Source organism: Ciconia boyciana, chromosome 2 (genome assembly GCF_034638445.1).
Source record: "Ciconia boyciana chromosome 2, ASM3463844v1, whole genome shotgun sequence".
Lineage (NCBI taxonomy): Eukaryota > Metazoa > Chordata > Aves > Ciconiiformes > Ciconiidae > Ciconia > Ciconia boyciana.
Genome location: NC_132935.1, coordinates 115,972,288 through 115,986,444, shown reverse-complemented (window position 1 = coordinate 115,986,444; position 14,157 = coordinate 115,972,288). Strand labels below are relative to the sequence as shown.

The window sequence follows — 14,157 nt, the reverse complement described above, 5'->3', positions numbered from 1 at the left end:
ATGCCTCAGGAATGTGAAGGAAGGCTGAGATAAGGGGGAGAGAAAGCATGGGAAATTTAAAATAAAACAATGAAGATAAAAAGACAGGTTAGAGGGGACAGTGCTGAGTGAAGGATCTTGGATGAACACTGATGCTGAAGTTGAGGCAAATGACAAGCTGCCTTAGGAAGAAAGTAAAATTGGTGAAGAGGATGAATGGACACTGAGTCTGTCCGCAGTAGAGCCCCTTATCCTTCTCAGGAAGCATATCCTTAGGACTTGCTTCCTAGAGTTACTTAAAGCATCTAAATGAAAAGGAAATGGTGAAGCCTACCATAGGTGATAAGGAGGCTTAGGAAAAGTAAAAGCAGTACCAAGAAAAGGAAGAGCATCCCTGCAATTTTTGGGTATTAAAATGCTGCCTGACTTTTCATTTTGGATCTAAGGAGGTTTTTACCATCTTTACTAACCAGCTCTCTGAACCTCTTGATATTAACCTACAGCAGACTGCTAGAAAACTTGGTATCTATTAACACAGGATCATTTTAGATAGTACTACAAAATAGGCCTGGGGAAATGCTCCTTTTTAATAGTGCAGCAATGCTCGTTGAACTGTCTGCTGTGGGATTTATTATAAGTATTGATGCAGCTATAGTGGGTCTCGCCTTTCACTTCTGTATTTACTTCCTAATCATAATGAATCTCTATTCTATTTCCAAGCTCTGAGGTTGGTTCAGGAATCTGAGAATTACATCTGCAGTTGCTATGGGCAGTATACTTTGAGCCAATTTAATCTTTAATGTGAGGGATTAAGGGGTTGGCTAAGTCGATATTCCTTCCCAGTGAAGGAGGAATATTTCTGTCTGGTGGTTTCATTCTCCTGGATTTTGATGAGGAAGCTTTTAAATATACCTGTCTTCAAAACTTTGCCTTTTGTCAGTCATTAACTCTTAGTTGCAGGTATAAGCTTCATCATTGAAGCTGATGCAGGTTTTTAAGCCCATGGTAGTCAAATGTGGAAAATTCTTAATTTAGTCCACTGCGTCCCTGAGGGTCTGTTTTGTGCTCCTAAGGTAGTGATGGACTCGATGAATAATTCAATGGAAGATCATAAAGGAACACTGTCGTAAAGTTAGAAAATCTTTTGATTTTGTTTTTTTCTTGGGGGGGTGGGGGTGGTGTTTTGTTTTGTTTTTTCTGCTGGAGATTTTGCATTACTCTTCTGTGATCTTGGCATGACGCTTGAATTTATTTTGTTATTGTCCATGCCATTGGTAGATATCTTGTAAAAGCAGGTGAGCCTTTTTTGGGGGATGCTGAGCACCACTGATTGTAACACAGAGGAAGTACAAAAGATCTTGCAGTTAAAAACAACAACCTAACATATTCTCTAAGGAGGAATATTCTTTCCTGTATCTCTCTAAATGCTTTGTTGGACAATTGGAGGCTGGAGAGCTGCCTTCTACTTCTTGAAAAGACTTTTGGCTTCAGAGGAAACAAGGTGCTTCGGGCAATTCATACGGCTAAATCCCAGAAGAAATTCAGCTCTCACCAGTTGCTGACTAACGCTGCCTGAAACGTCTACCTTGGGAAACATGATCAAGCCTTCATTTCTCTTTCTGAACACTCATTGGTTTTGTTCGCTAATTGGGAGATGTTTCTCTTCCATTTACACCATGAATCTGTAAATAAGAGAATATATCTAGTAGAAATAGAAAAGGAGACATATATATGGTAGGTAACTTAAAAATAGTAAAAACTGTACAGATCTGTATTCTGCTACAAATACTGTCAAATTCCCATGCCTTACTAGGCTACAGAGTTTCATCTGTAGAAATGTCAAGAAAATGGATAACACTGTTTTCCTAATTTCACCTTCTGGCATTTTTAAAAACATTTGTAAACCTCTTCCTTTCTCCTCTTCCGCTAGTCAATTAATCTCATTGTTCTTGTGATATAATTTTATTCTCATTCTATGCTTCTCTCACTCACTTTCTCTTTTTTCCCTCCCTTTTTCTGCGCTGCAGTTGTGGGGGTTTTTTGGTTGTTTTTTTTTTCTTTGTTTTTAAGAACAATCTACTTTTTGAAAAATAAACTCTCTCCTGTCTTGCTTGTTAATGTCTTTTCATCACTCAGACTTTTCCTGGCCTGCCCTCTCTTGGTAATTTTCTTTCCCTTTTTGTTTTCTTTTTCTTGAGATATTTGTCTGGATTTTTTTATTTTCCCTAAAGAAAAAAAAGATGTTGTTATTGTTACACATCATGGTGGTTTTGTGCTTTGCCTCATGGTAATGGGCAGTATTGATCAAAGGAACAGAGGAAGAGAAGAGGATCTGCAGCATTTAGTAGTCCTGTACTGTGAGCTGGTTTTGTTTTTTGTCTGTGTAACACCTAGTGTATTAGAAGCCACGTTTCCACGTTGGACCTTCCCAATTGTGTAGCTCTGCAAGGGCTGAAGAAAGGAAAAACTGGCAGAGGTAGGTTCCTAATATCAAAGTAAAGGGCAGCCAACCAGACCAGAGTCGAGTTAGGACTGAAGGAAGATGGAATATGAGCTGGCAGTGTGCCCAGGTGGCCAAGAAGGCCAATGGCATCCTGGCTTGTATTAGAAATAGTGTGGCCAGCAGGACTAGGGAAGCAGTCATCCCTTTGTACTTGGCACTGGTGAGATCGCACCTTGAATACTGTGTTCAGTTTTGGGCCCCTCACTACAAGAAAGACATTGAGGTGCTGGAGCGTGTCCAGAGGAGGGCAGTGAAGCTGGTGGAGGGTCTAGAGCACAAGTCTTACGAGGAGCAGCTGAGGGAACTGGGGTTGTTTAGCCTGGAGAAGAGGAGGCTCAGGGGAGACCTTCTTGCTCTCTACAACTACCTGAAAGGAGGTTGTAGCAAGGTGGGGGTCGGTCTCTTCTCACAGGTAGCAAGCCGTAGAACAAGAAGAAATGGCCTCAAGTTGTGCCAGGGAAGGTTTAGATTGGATATTAGAAAAAATTCCTTCACTGAAAGGGTTATCAAGCATTGGAACAGGCTGCTCAGGGAAGTGGTGGAGTCACCATCCCTGGAGGTATTTAAAAGACGTGTAGACTTGGCACTTAGGGACATGATTTAGTGGTGGTCTTGGCAGTGTTAGGTTTACGGTTAAACTCAATGATCTTCAGGGTCTTTTCCAACCTAAATGATTCTATGATTCTATGGTGCCAGGAGTTCTCCTGCAATGTCCATGGTTTCTGCCTGTAAATATTGGTTTCCCCCAAGCAAAATTTAACCACTGTACCTGCTGATTGTGAAATGTCTTGTGGATCTGCAACTCGCTGTGGATTTGTGAGGGGGAGGGGGAAGATAATAGGGTGCAGCCACTTCATGAGCATTAATGATAGACCTCAATTTGAATGAAAGTTGTGTGGGCTTCGTGACTTCCTCACTGCTTTCCTTTCCTTGGTAAAATAACTGTTGTGATAGAAACGTGAATCAAGCCAGCAGTATGCTCTGTAGACATACAGAAGTATTTTCAGTCTAGAGCTGTGTGTTATGTTTCTTTCCCTGCTATTGTTTTCACCAGTTTGTGAAGTAAACATGTCCATTTCCTGCTTATTTCTCCTCCATAACCAGAGTGATAAAGGAAATAACATTAAAATCATGCCCTTATCAGCTATATTTATAGCATTTTACTTTGGAACAGGATGAGAGTCGCGAAGTCGTGAAAAGAGTATTACAAATATAATAATGAATGTTGTAAATCTGTTGCCAAGATTAGGAATGATTTCTCTTTGGGTATTGATAAGAACCTCTTTTTTTTTTCTTTCACTTTTTACCATTGCTGTTTCTTACTGAAGATCCATATCTGTCAAATTTGCCTACAGATATTTAGATGTAGTAAAGGGCCTTCCATCTTCCTTTCTTACAGAAATGTAACATGTCAGCTCTGCCTTATTTTGCACAGCAAATGCTAAAAGATGATGCTTGCAGAGAGTGTGTCTGAGGATCATTTCAAGGCTGCTTTACATATTGATTACTCGAATTGCCATTTAATTTGCTCTGTAGCAATACACAGTGCTTTAACTATTTCTCTGGCATTCTTATTGATTGCTGTAATTCTGCCTTACATTATAAGCATATATGGTGTCACCATTAAATATTTATGTGCTCATGAAATGTTAATATGTCAGGTTAATGTGAAACCCAACAAAATGCGTTTGCCAGAAGCGAGCAGGAATGCTGATCCGGGTGCTTCCTTTCCCCTCCCCCTTACCCTTTCATTTTGCCTCTCCATTGATTTTATTACCAGTGTTTCTCTGCTGTATCTAAATCTGTGTCAAAGCCCCCTGCTCCAGTATGCAGATTTTATGTTTTATTATGTGACAGGTAAAACACAGTAATAATAAAACAAGAGAAGTGATCTCAGGGAGGTGTTGAGACACAGCTTTACCTTGTGCTTGTGCTACTCTATCATTGCTCCTGCATTTGGTTATGGAAATGTAGCACTGTCCTCCATGAAAGAGACTGAAGCAGGATGACTCATCCAGAATGCAAAGTCATATTCACATGTTCCTTGAACAGTGGCTGCAGCAACATAAAACAAAAATTGCAGGGGTGTTTCTTTGATTTGGTACAGCTGGTATCCAGAGGTGACATGGAACAATTAGATGTAATTTAAACCACATCTTTTAGAAGGAAAAGTAAGTCCTCTTGGCAGACTGGTGAACATGATTCTGACACCATCCTGTTGGAAAAGCCCAGTAAAAATTTGTGGGGGTCAAATACTTATTGTATTCCTAATGACTTTCTAAGCTTCTGTGGGAAGTCTAGGTGATTTAAAAAAAACAACAACGCTGGAAAACAAAGTGATCATACACTCTCATCACACAGAGAGCAACCATCCTTTTACATCCCTGGGTGATGAGTTGGGAATGGAGTATCAGCTAGAGGTTGCCCTTCGTACAGTAGGACTAAAATAGATGCTTGGTGAAGAGGCTTTGGCATGCTATGTGAAGCATGTAACTTTCCTACTTGCTTCTGGGTTTTCACTCTTTTCCCACTTTTACCGTTAACTGCTTCACAGGGAAGGCTTCTGCATATAAGAGAGCATGAAACAGTCACAGCTAAGATCTGGGGAAGGAGGGAAAGGTTTTGCTGCCATCCAGCATTGCATCGATCCTCTCCTCCACTGCATTGTTTTGAGTGAAGTTCCAGCCTTGGAGCCTTTTGTAAACCTTTCTTTGCTGCCAAAATTGAAAGATTTAAAACAAACAAACAAAAACCCAAACCAAAAACACAACCAAAAAAAGCCAAAGAAACAAAAAACATGATGAAGATGGGAGCTAAGAAGATGGGAGGAATGCAAAGCAGAGAGCGATATCTAAACACCTGTTTGTGAAGAAAATTTAGAGAGCCTCTCTGGTGCTTGGCAAAATCTCTTACCTTTGAAATTCATTTTCTTCCTCTGTCCCTCATCCCCAGGCTATGCAGCAGCTGTTTAGAGTGTGTTTTGGGTGGTGGTGGTGTTGTTTTTGTTTTGTTTCATTTTTTTTTAAGCTGGTGGCAAAGTTTGTTACTGCAAAGACAATTCTTACTGCAAATCTGTTTTGACCTTTTTCTTTTTCCCCCCCAGCCCCTATTTTGCTCTCTTTTCAGGCTCACAGCTTCAATGAAATATTATAGTATTTTTATAAGCAATTTTTTAATCTACATTGAAGTAATGTATCTAATATGGCAGAGCTTAATTGGTATAAAAATGTCCCAGGAATTCTTTTCTCCCATTTATTTTGCAGTGTCACTCAACAGGGAATATAAAGGCTCTCCTTGAGTCATTTTTGCAGCATTCATAGGCTTGATGCTAGAGTGATCCCTGAAATGTTTTGCACACGAGCGCAAGTTTTTTCCGTAATAGAGAAAATACGCACATTTTCTTCCTTTGTGGGCTTCAGTTTGATTTTTGACACTTGGACCTTTTTTGGAGCCTGAATCCAAAATGCTAATTTTGGTCCCACTTTTTTTTTATAGTTCCTTCTAGGTGTGTTCACGTCTATAAATCATTATATCTAATTTCTTTTAACTGACAAATTTGAAATGAAACTATTTCTTTCTCTTTGGCTTCTACTGCAGTTTGTCCAAGCTAGGGGTAGTGCAGAACAGCAACAGTGCATAGGAATGGTAAAGCTTCCCAGCTGGTCATGGAGCAGGACTGCTGACTGCCTCAGACATAGGTCATTTAGCTGGGGGGAGGGCTAAGGTTTATGAAAAACAGAGCCTCCACGTACAGCTTCCGAAATTCAGCCTAGTATATCTTGTAAATGTTGGATGTGGAGGACAGTACTTCAACTCATGGGTTCTTCAAACTGATTATTTTCCATTTTGATTCCTCCTTCAGATTGTCCTGGAGAACAGCAGTCGAGAAGACAAGCATGAGTGCCCGTTTGGCCGAAGTAGCATTGAGCTGACAAAGATGCTGTGTGAAATACTGAAAGTAGGAGAGCTACGTAAGTTGAGCTGTTTGACCTCTAAGAACCATAGAGTGAGTTCAGTGATACCTAAAGTCTATTTTAATGCAAGAATTTTCTTCCGAGAATCCTTTCTCAGTATGGTTACATATTGTACACTGTGCCAGATTTGCCTAGTTTTCTGTGTCTCTTACTCATTTGTGGACATATCAGGGATGAGGATGGAGTAGAGGAAATGGGCACCTGGTCTTTGAATCTCTTCTGTATGAAACAGGGCAGCTGCAGCATTTCCGGAGGGGTCAGTTAATTTCCTCGGCTGATTTGGTGTAGTAGACTTCATGGTCTTACCATTCCACAGGCTTGTCCATAGGTTGGTTTTATATGAGTATCATAGTCATTCTTTGTAGGATTGCTCATCTAAACTGACACATCCCGTTTTCTCTTAGATATCTAAAGCTCTAGCTAAATGCCAGATGATATATGTATCATTTACTTTAACAGTGTGATATGAAATATTGTATTTTAATACAGAGTAAACAAGCTGTCTTTGGCTTCAATTACAGTCTCTTGACAAATTGTTAGATACTATCAAACAGAAGAGCATGTCTGTATCTTCATTAGTCTAGAGTGTTGGTGTTTATCTATATATATATATAAACTTCAGTTACCCATCAATAATGTTTTGGATCCAGCTGCGGTCTGTTTTGGCAAGCACTACCACGAGATTCATTTTCTTGTTGCACAAGCAGGGGGCACAAAGATGCTTTGTTTCCTTTAGAGACGTTTTCTTCCTTTTGAATTTTTTCCCTAATAAAGGTTTTTCTTCTCTTAGCTTTACACCTGAGTCCACGAAATGTAATGAGAGAAGAGCAATGAAAAAGGCAGCAAGAAAGCCTATAGGTATCATTGGTTCTTGTTCCTACCAGCTCTGCAACAGACATCAAAAGCTCTGTTTTAAAAGTATGATTTGGCTGTTAATACATCTAAAGCTTTTAAATGCAGTGTCTTGAGAGAATTTATTGACCAAAGGAAAAATCCGTCTCTCTGCAATGGGCCAGGATAAAACCTGTGCATTACTTGCAGCTTCCAAATTGACACTCAGTATTTGACAGACCCAGATGAATGATACGATGTTTACTTTTGAATACCGTCCTAAGTAAACCAGAGTTATTAAGGAGCACATTTACTATGCCTATAAATAAACAGTTTAGCAACTATTTTAGATGTATGGTAATGTGTTGTGTAAGGTTCAGACTGTAGCAGATATGCCTCCCTTAAAATAACCTTGCTGCTGCAGTTGAGGTGTCTAATGCCAAATCATGCATGGTAGGTCTGTCTGAATTTTTCTGCTGGTAAATGTAGGAGGGACATATCATCTCAACAAAGCTGTAAGCCTATTTGAATTAAGTGCTAAAGATCATTTTTATTTTTACAAATGCACAGAAAAATATCTGAAATCCAAAGTATGGCTTTGTACATGGTGTTTTTGTGCATTTCCCATCACTCCATGGGACTTGCACTGCACTTTGCTGCTAAGAAAGGTGATTGATCTAGAGGTTAGCCAGATGTCTCAGACTTCTTCCTTGCTGTGTCATAAGAAGTCATTCAATAAATAAACCTCTTTTTTGCCACAGATGTGTTTATTGTCCACATGCAGGGGGCTGTTAGTATGTAGATGATTTGCCATGTGTGGTACTGTTTGTTCCAATTGTTTCTAACTTCTGCAGATAGCTCCTTTCATGTTTTAACTTTTTCATTATCTGGTCTTTTAAAGTGGGGATTGTGAATAAAATAAGAGGATTTGGGGTGGGGGCTCAGTTACCATATGAAGAAAATATGAAAGGAGAGCTATTTTTGCTATCTTAGCTTTAGAAAGAAAATGAATTGTCATATTTTTTGTTTGGTTTTGGGGGGGTTTTGTTTGGGTTTTTTGGGTTTGTTTGTTTGTTTGTTAGAGTAGCTCTATGGTTTGGAAGTGTGGGGTTAGAAAGAAAACTGAAAAATTCCCCAAGGATAGCTTGGTTAAGTGATGTTACCTTTTAATGTTCTGAAGCCACTTGCTTTGGTGTTATTAAAGCTGCAGGTCACTGGGATGCTAGGTGTGCTGGTTCGCAGCAGGGTCCTGTAGTGTTCTTTCCTAGGCGTGTGACGTACAGAGAAGATTTGATGCTGAGGAGAAGTGCACTAGTGCTTCTGTTGATAGAAACCAGATGTAGCACGACTGACTTCTGTAAAGTCATGCTAATCTACACCCACAGAGCATCTGTCTCTAGATGCGGCAATAAGATTGTGTCGTAGCCTTATATTCACAGGGGACAGAGCTAAGGTTACCTCTAACTCATCTTGATGATTCACCTTTTCATCAGTATGTTTCCTTAATGGTTTTGTTTGTGTGGAACTCTTAATTGTGATTTAAAAAGGCTTTAATAAAATACACCTTTAAAATAATGTACAGAAAGCAGATTTATTGAAAATGGCTGTCACAGATGTGCATCTTAAATGACCTGTGATCAGCCATATATTTTGTTGAGAAGTGCAAACTGGAACTGACATCTTAGGAAAATGTACATTCAGGTTTATTCTTCACTTGAAAATAAATACTGTATTGCTGAATAGGATTGGACATCTTAAAAATCAGTAGTTACAGTTTAGGGCAAAGGTGTCCCTGGTACTTTGTATGTGTTAGGTTTCAAAATATATATTTAGGCTGCCAGTGTTTCTTTAGAAATTCAAAACTAGTCATTATTGTATTGGAACATAGAACGTTTTTTCTAACAGTTTCTGAATTGTATAATTTAAAAGCCACAATAAATTACCTTTTGCTCATGAAATATTCAGCAGTGGAAACTTTCTTAAAATGCAGAGTAGATAAAAGCTGCCAGACTGTCCATTATTTATGAAGAGCACTTTAATGCTGATTATATTCCCCTTGCTCCACTGTATTAAATACCTGCAGGCAACAAGAAGACATTTTCCCATTTCTTTTTGGTCCTTTCAAGCATGCATTCATCCCAGCAAGGACTCACAAGAACGTGTTAAAGGCCTGCTACCTCTTCTGCTTTTGTATTTCCCCAAATCCAGGTACCGGACTTCTTAATTCTTTGACTTTGGTTCCAAAATGTTCATGACTTGGAAATTAATGTCTTCTTCAGCAAAACGTTTAAACGTGTGTTTAAATCTTGTGTAAGTAAAGAAAGCTCAAGTGCAAGCTGTGAGTTGAGCATATGGTAACTCCTTTACAGAGGTGGACTTGTGGAGTAGAGGAGCTAAAACTTAAGAGAAAGGTTGGTGTAGTGTTTAAGTAACATGGAAGTTAGAATGAAACATGTCCGTAAGACTCTTAAATGAAATCCCTGAATCAGGAAAGGGTGGGATATTTGACTATAAATCTTTTAATCTTGTGCTACTGTTGCTGTTAAAATGCTTTACTGAGTACTTACCAAGGCACCCATCTTGGCAAACACCATGGTAAATCTGATCTCTCCAGTAATAGCTTCCTTTGTATATCCTGGATAACAAGATGATTTGCTTCTCATCCTCCGTGTCTTGGGGCTGACATCAGACAGTAACACTTACCCCAGTGATCAATCCTCCTTCTCCTGTAGGGTAAGGCACTTTGACACTCCACATCCCTGGTACACTGACAAGTTTACAAAGAGCAGAAAAGATCAGGCCATTCATGTTTCCTCCTTAGTAATTATGAAAGCTAAGGTAACCTCCATCTTCCCTGTCCTTTCAAGTTTCAGTACATGACATATATGGTCAGGGGAGAAGGAATACCCATGTAACAGAGTCCTGGCTTTGCTGGGAGGCAGTAACATTGCAGATAAATATAAAAATTAAAAACAAGATCTGAAAGACCTTCCAGAACTGGAATTGGTAAATTTAATGGGAAATTTGGAGTTTGTTAAAAGCTAGTATTTGTCGTAAGAAAGAATTTGAGCTCAGCGTTTGGCATAAGTAGCCCTAATCCTCTCTGATCTGTGCCTACAATGTACCTCTGCTCAGCATGTGACATTGTTCCTACCCGCAAAACCCTTTCAAACTCTCATTCCTGGTAGGAAGTGGTACTTGATTGTGTTACCGATTTATGCAGAACTGGTACAGCATCCCAGGCTTGTTGCCTTATTTCCATACAGGTTCAGCTGAAATAGTTTTGTGTTGAAGCTGGTCAGGAGGCTTGTAGCTGATAGATGAATGATAAATTAGTGCTGTGTACACTGAGGAAAGACAGTGCTACCACCAGTGCTGCAGTCTAAAGATGTTCATAAGCCAATATTGTTGCATGCCTGAAGTTATTCTATAGTTAAAGGCATGTCAGACTTCGAGTATTTTTCAGTGTGTCGTTGAGCAGGACACAGATGTTGAACTGCCAGTGTTCCCATTTGATTGTTTTGATGGGTGGTGTTTAGGGGCTTTTTACAAAAATCTGCATTCAAGCTTTATGACAGACCACAGGGGTACATGCCATATGTCAGATATGTGTATTGTCCTAAAGCTTCTGTTGGATAGACAAGTTCTTCACTGGGTTTTCTTGCTTTTCAATTGTGGGCAATTTAATTGTCTTGGGTTTTGTTAATTTGATCCATTTATTGGATTTTTTGTTCCTTGAAAGAGAAGATCTAAATGCTAATGTATTATAATGCCCTTGATGCTGTTTGTACATGTTCTTGCTATAGATCTCTCATTGCAATTATTGCCCAGGTTGCAGAATTGAAGTGATCTAGAAATTCTTACATTATTGTCCCTTTGTCAAATAGAATGTGCTGGGCATTAGAAGGTATACAGTGATATTCATGGTTGTACCCGCTGAGATGAAGGTAATCAAATCTCATGCTTCAAGGAGTAAGCTGATTGCTGCAAGGGTCAGGAAGCACTTTTTCGTCTTTGCACAATTTTTCCTCTGCATTGCACAATCCATAGTGTGCAGTGCAGTTTGTTTCTGTTGGTCTTTCCCTGAAAGCATACTGGTCACTGCAGGATCAGCATTCTAGACCTGAGGGCTTGCCTGGTTTGATTTTCCTTTTGTTACAGCAAATCCAATATTTTTATAACTGAATGTCATATTTTAAATTTTTTCCCCTTGTTTGAAAGCTAATTGCCTTTTCACCCTCCTCTTCTTCCTCCTTCTCTTAATTTTAAATAGAATAAAGCCCCAGAAATAGTAAATAAAATTAGATAAGGGAATTCTTAGTGTTCTCGCACTTCTTCCTGCAATTACATTTTCTGGAGACTGAAGCATTTTATGAGCCAGGAAATATTTGTTAGGAAGTTGAAAAACTTTTCTTGCCAAAAAGTTATTTAGTGAAAGGTAGCAATTTTCTGTTGCATCCTGAACTTTTATCTTATCTTTAGGCTGTGATAAAATAATTCAACAGAAATTCTAACCTCCTTTGTCTTAGTTTTTTACTGCATTCATTCTTACATATCCACCTTTTTATCCTCTTGCCCAGTCCATCACCACATCAGGTAGCTCCCAGTTGCAGCAAAAATTTAGCAGATCTTGAGTGAAGGCTAGAAGATAAACAACATCTGAAAACAATTTCAGTATCAGTGAAGGGGGAAAAATATCTAAAATAATCCATATCGATCTTGAGTTTTAAGCATTCCTTTGGAAACATTACTAGCAAATTAGCCATTCCTGACTATAAGGACATTAAATATGCTTGTCCTTCTTGATGCTAAGCTAACAACTTGCTGAGTAGTCTGGATTGTACTTTTCTTTTGTATGATAGCAGAATCTTATTTTATCATACAGTTCTCTATTCCTGTTTGCTGGCAGAGTCCTGCAAGGAGAGACAGAATGAAACTATCTTTTTCTAGGGAGATACTCATTTTTTTGCAGTTAACCTCTTCTTGCTCTAAAACGTCTCAGTCTCGTCATGCTTATAGTAAACTGTGAAGTCTCTACAAAATAACTACCATAATCTATGAGAATATGAGCAATGGAGCTGCAGACACCTTTTGAGCAAGATGTTTCGTTTTTACCTCTGAGTGACAGTGAGACAGATTTTGGAATGTTACTTTCTACACATGGTACTGTTGGCTTCAAAGTTGTTGCAATGTTGGCTTCTGGGTCAGTTAGCTAGCCACCATGGTCTGTCTGCTACCCTCTTGTGTTTTTTCCTATTGTCTACAGCCATACATCTGCTCTTCGGAGCAGGGATCGTAACTTGTTTTGTACGTGCAAAGCGCTTAACCTTATTGTGTCCTTGGTGCAGGATTCTTTAGCTTCTTTAAAATTACACTTACTCAATTTTTAATATTAATAGTAATAAAAAGCATGGTATATGTGGGAACTCAAAAAACACTTAAGGGCAAGAAAGAGGTGTGGATGTAAGGGATTTTTTAATAAATTGATTAATGTATCCAAAAGACAACAAAGAGGTAACTTGATTAAGCGTGAAGAGTAACGCTTTCATCTGGTAACGAAAGGGATAGCAAGAATCAAGACGTGGAAGTTAAAGCCTGATAAATTTAAACTGAGAGTAAGGTACAAGCATTATCTTTGAGGATGCTGAACTAAGGAACTAGCAGAACAGAAAGCTGAAGAACGATGAGAAGAAAAAAAAAGTATTGATGTTGATTTCCTGTGATTACTGGAAGCTATGGCTTTGGCAGACTTGATGGCGTGGTAGAATAACAGCTGTAACTTGTTTTAATGTGGTTACTGGAACCCAATTCTAGGATTTTTTTTTCTAATAGGCTATAATGGACAATGTAGTAACTTAAAAGTCTGAGCAGATGTGACAGCAAACAAGAAATATTAAAATATTTTGGATTATTGCCACAGGAATAAATTGCCATAGGTTAAAATATTTTGGATTATTGCCATAGGAAAAAGTATGGATAAAATAAAATCTTCAAAATATCTCCCATTTTGAAAACTCTGCATCTCTTCTGAGTTTGGAGAACTTTGTTAGCTGTTCATTCTGTGTGTTCCATGGCACTTCTTGGTTTCCCAAGGAGATATAAGTGAACATTGTGAAAAATACAACAACAAACTTCCCTCTTGCATTGTCAAGCATTGGAACAGGCTGCCTAGGGAAGTGGTTGAATCACCATCCCTTGTGGTATTTAAAAGACATGTAGACATGGCGCTTAGGGACATGGTTTAGTGGTGGTCTTGGTAGTGTTAGGTTAATGGTTGGACTCGATGATCTTGAAGGTTTTTTCCAACCTAAATGATTCTATGATTCTAATGGTGTCTGCCTTGCAGAAGGAAACAATGGGCAAAATCTTATACTAAAATTCAGGCTTTTAAAGTTCACTTGCGGACCTGCAGAAAGAAGGAACTTCAGACAGCTGAGATGTAGCTAAATGTTTGTTGCTTATCTGGAACAATTTCTGTATGTTTTAAGGGTTCGTTGTTGTTCAGGAACAGTTTAATGCTGAGCAGATTGAAATGATGAGAAAAATAATCTTGGAATCCATTCTGGACCTTCTTACTTCACTTTGTGTTAATATTTTATAAATATGGATTTATTAAAAGTAGCCAAAGTCTCTTGTATTTTGCAGCAAGCTGTGCTTCAAATCTGAAATAAGCCCTCATGGTTTCACAGCACTGCTGTGCAGCAGACTGGAAATTTTGCAGCTGCTCCTTTTAAGAGAGGCCTGTAGTTGCTTAATGAATTGTACACAGAATTGAACAATGTATAAAAGCCCAATGTTGTTTTAATGGTAACTTTCAGTGTATTTTAATGTTGCTTTGTATATTCCAGAAATGTTGGCAAAGCGAAAGGA

The 14,157-nt window shown here is 38.8% G+C and overlaps 1 protein-coding gene across 6 annotated transcripts in view; it reads left to right on the top strand.

The window, feature by feature from the left end:
• ELMO1 (engulfment and cell motility 1) overlaps positions 1–14,157 on the top strand; it is a 311,109-nt gene that overhangs the window by 151,969 nt on the left and 144,983 nt on the right. For all 6 annotated transcript variants that reach the window (XM_072853673.1, XM_072853671.1, XM_072853672.1 and 3 more), the window contains one exon: positions 6,345–6,453. In XM_072853673.1, coding sequence (XP_072709774.1) covers positions 6,345–6,453 — 109 coding nt within the window. The remainder of the gene's footprint in view (positions 1–6,344; positions 6,454–14,157) is intronic.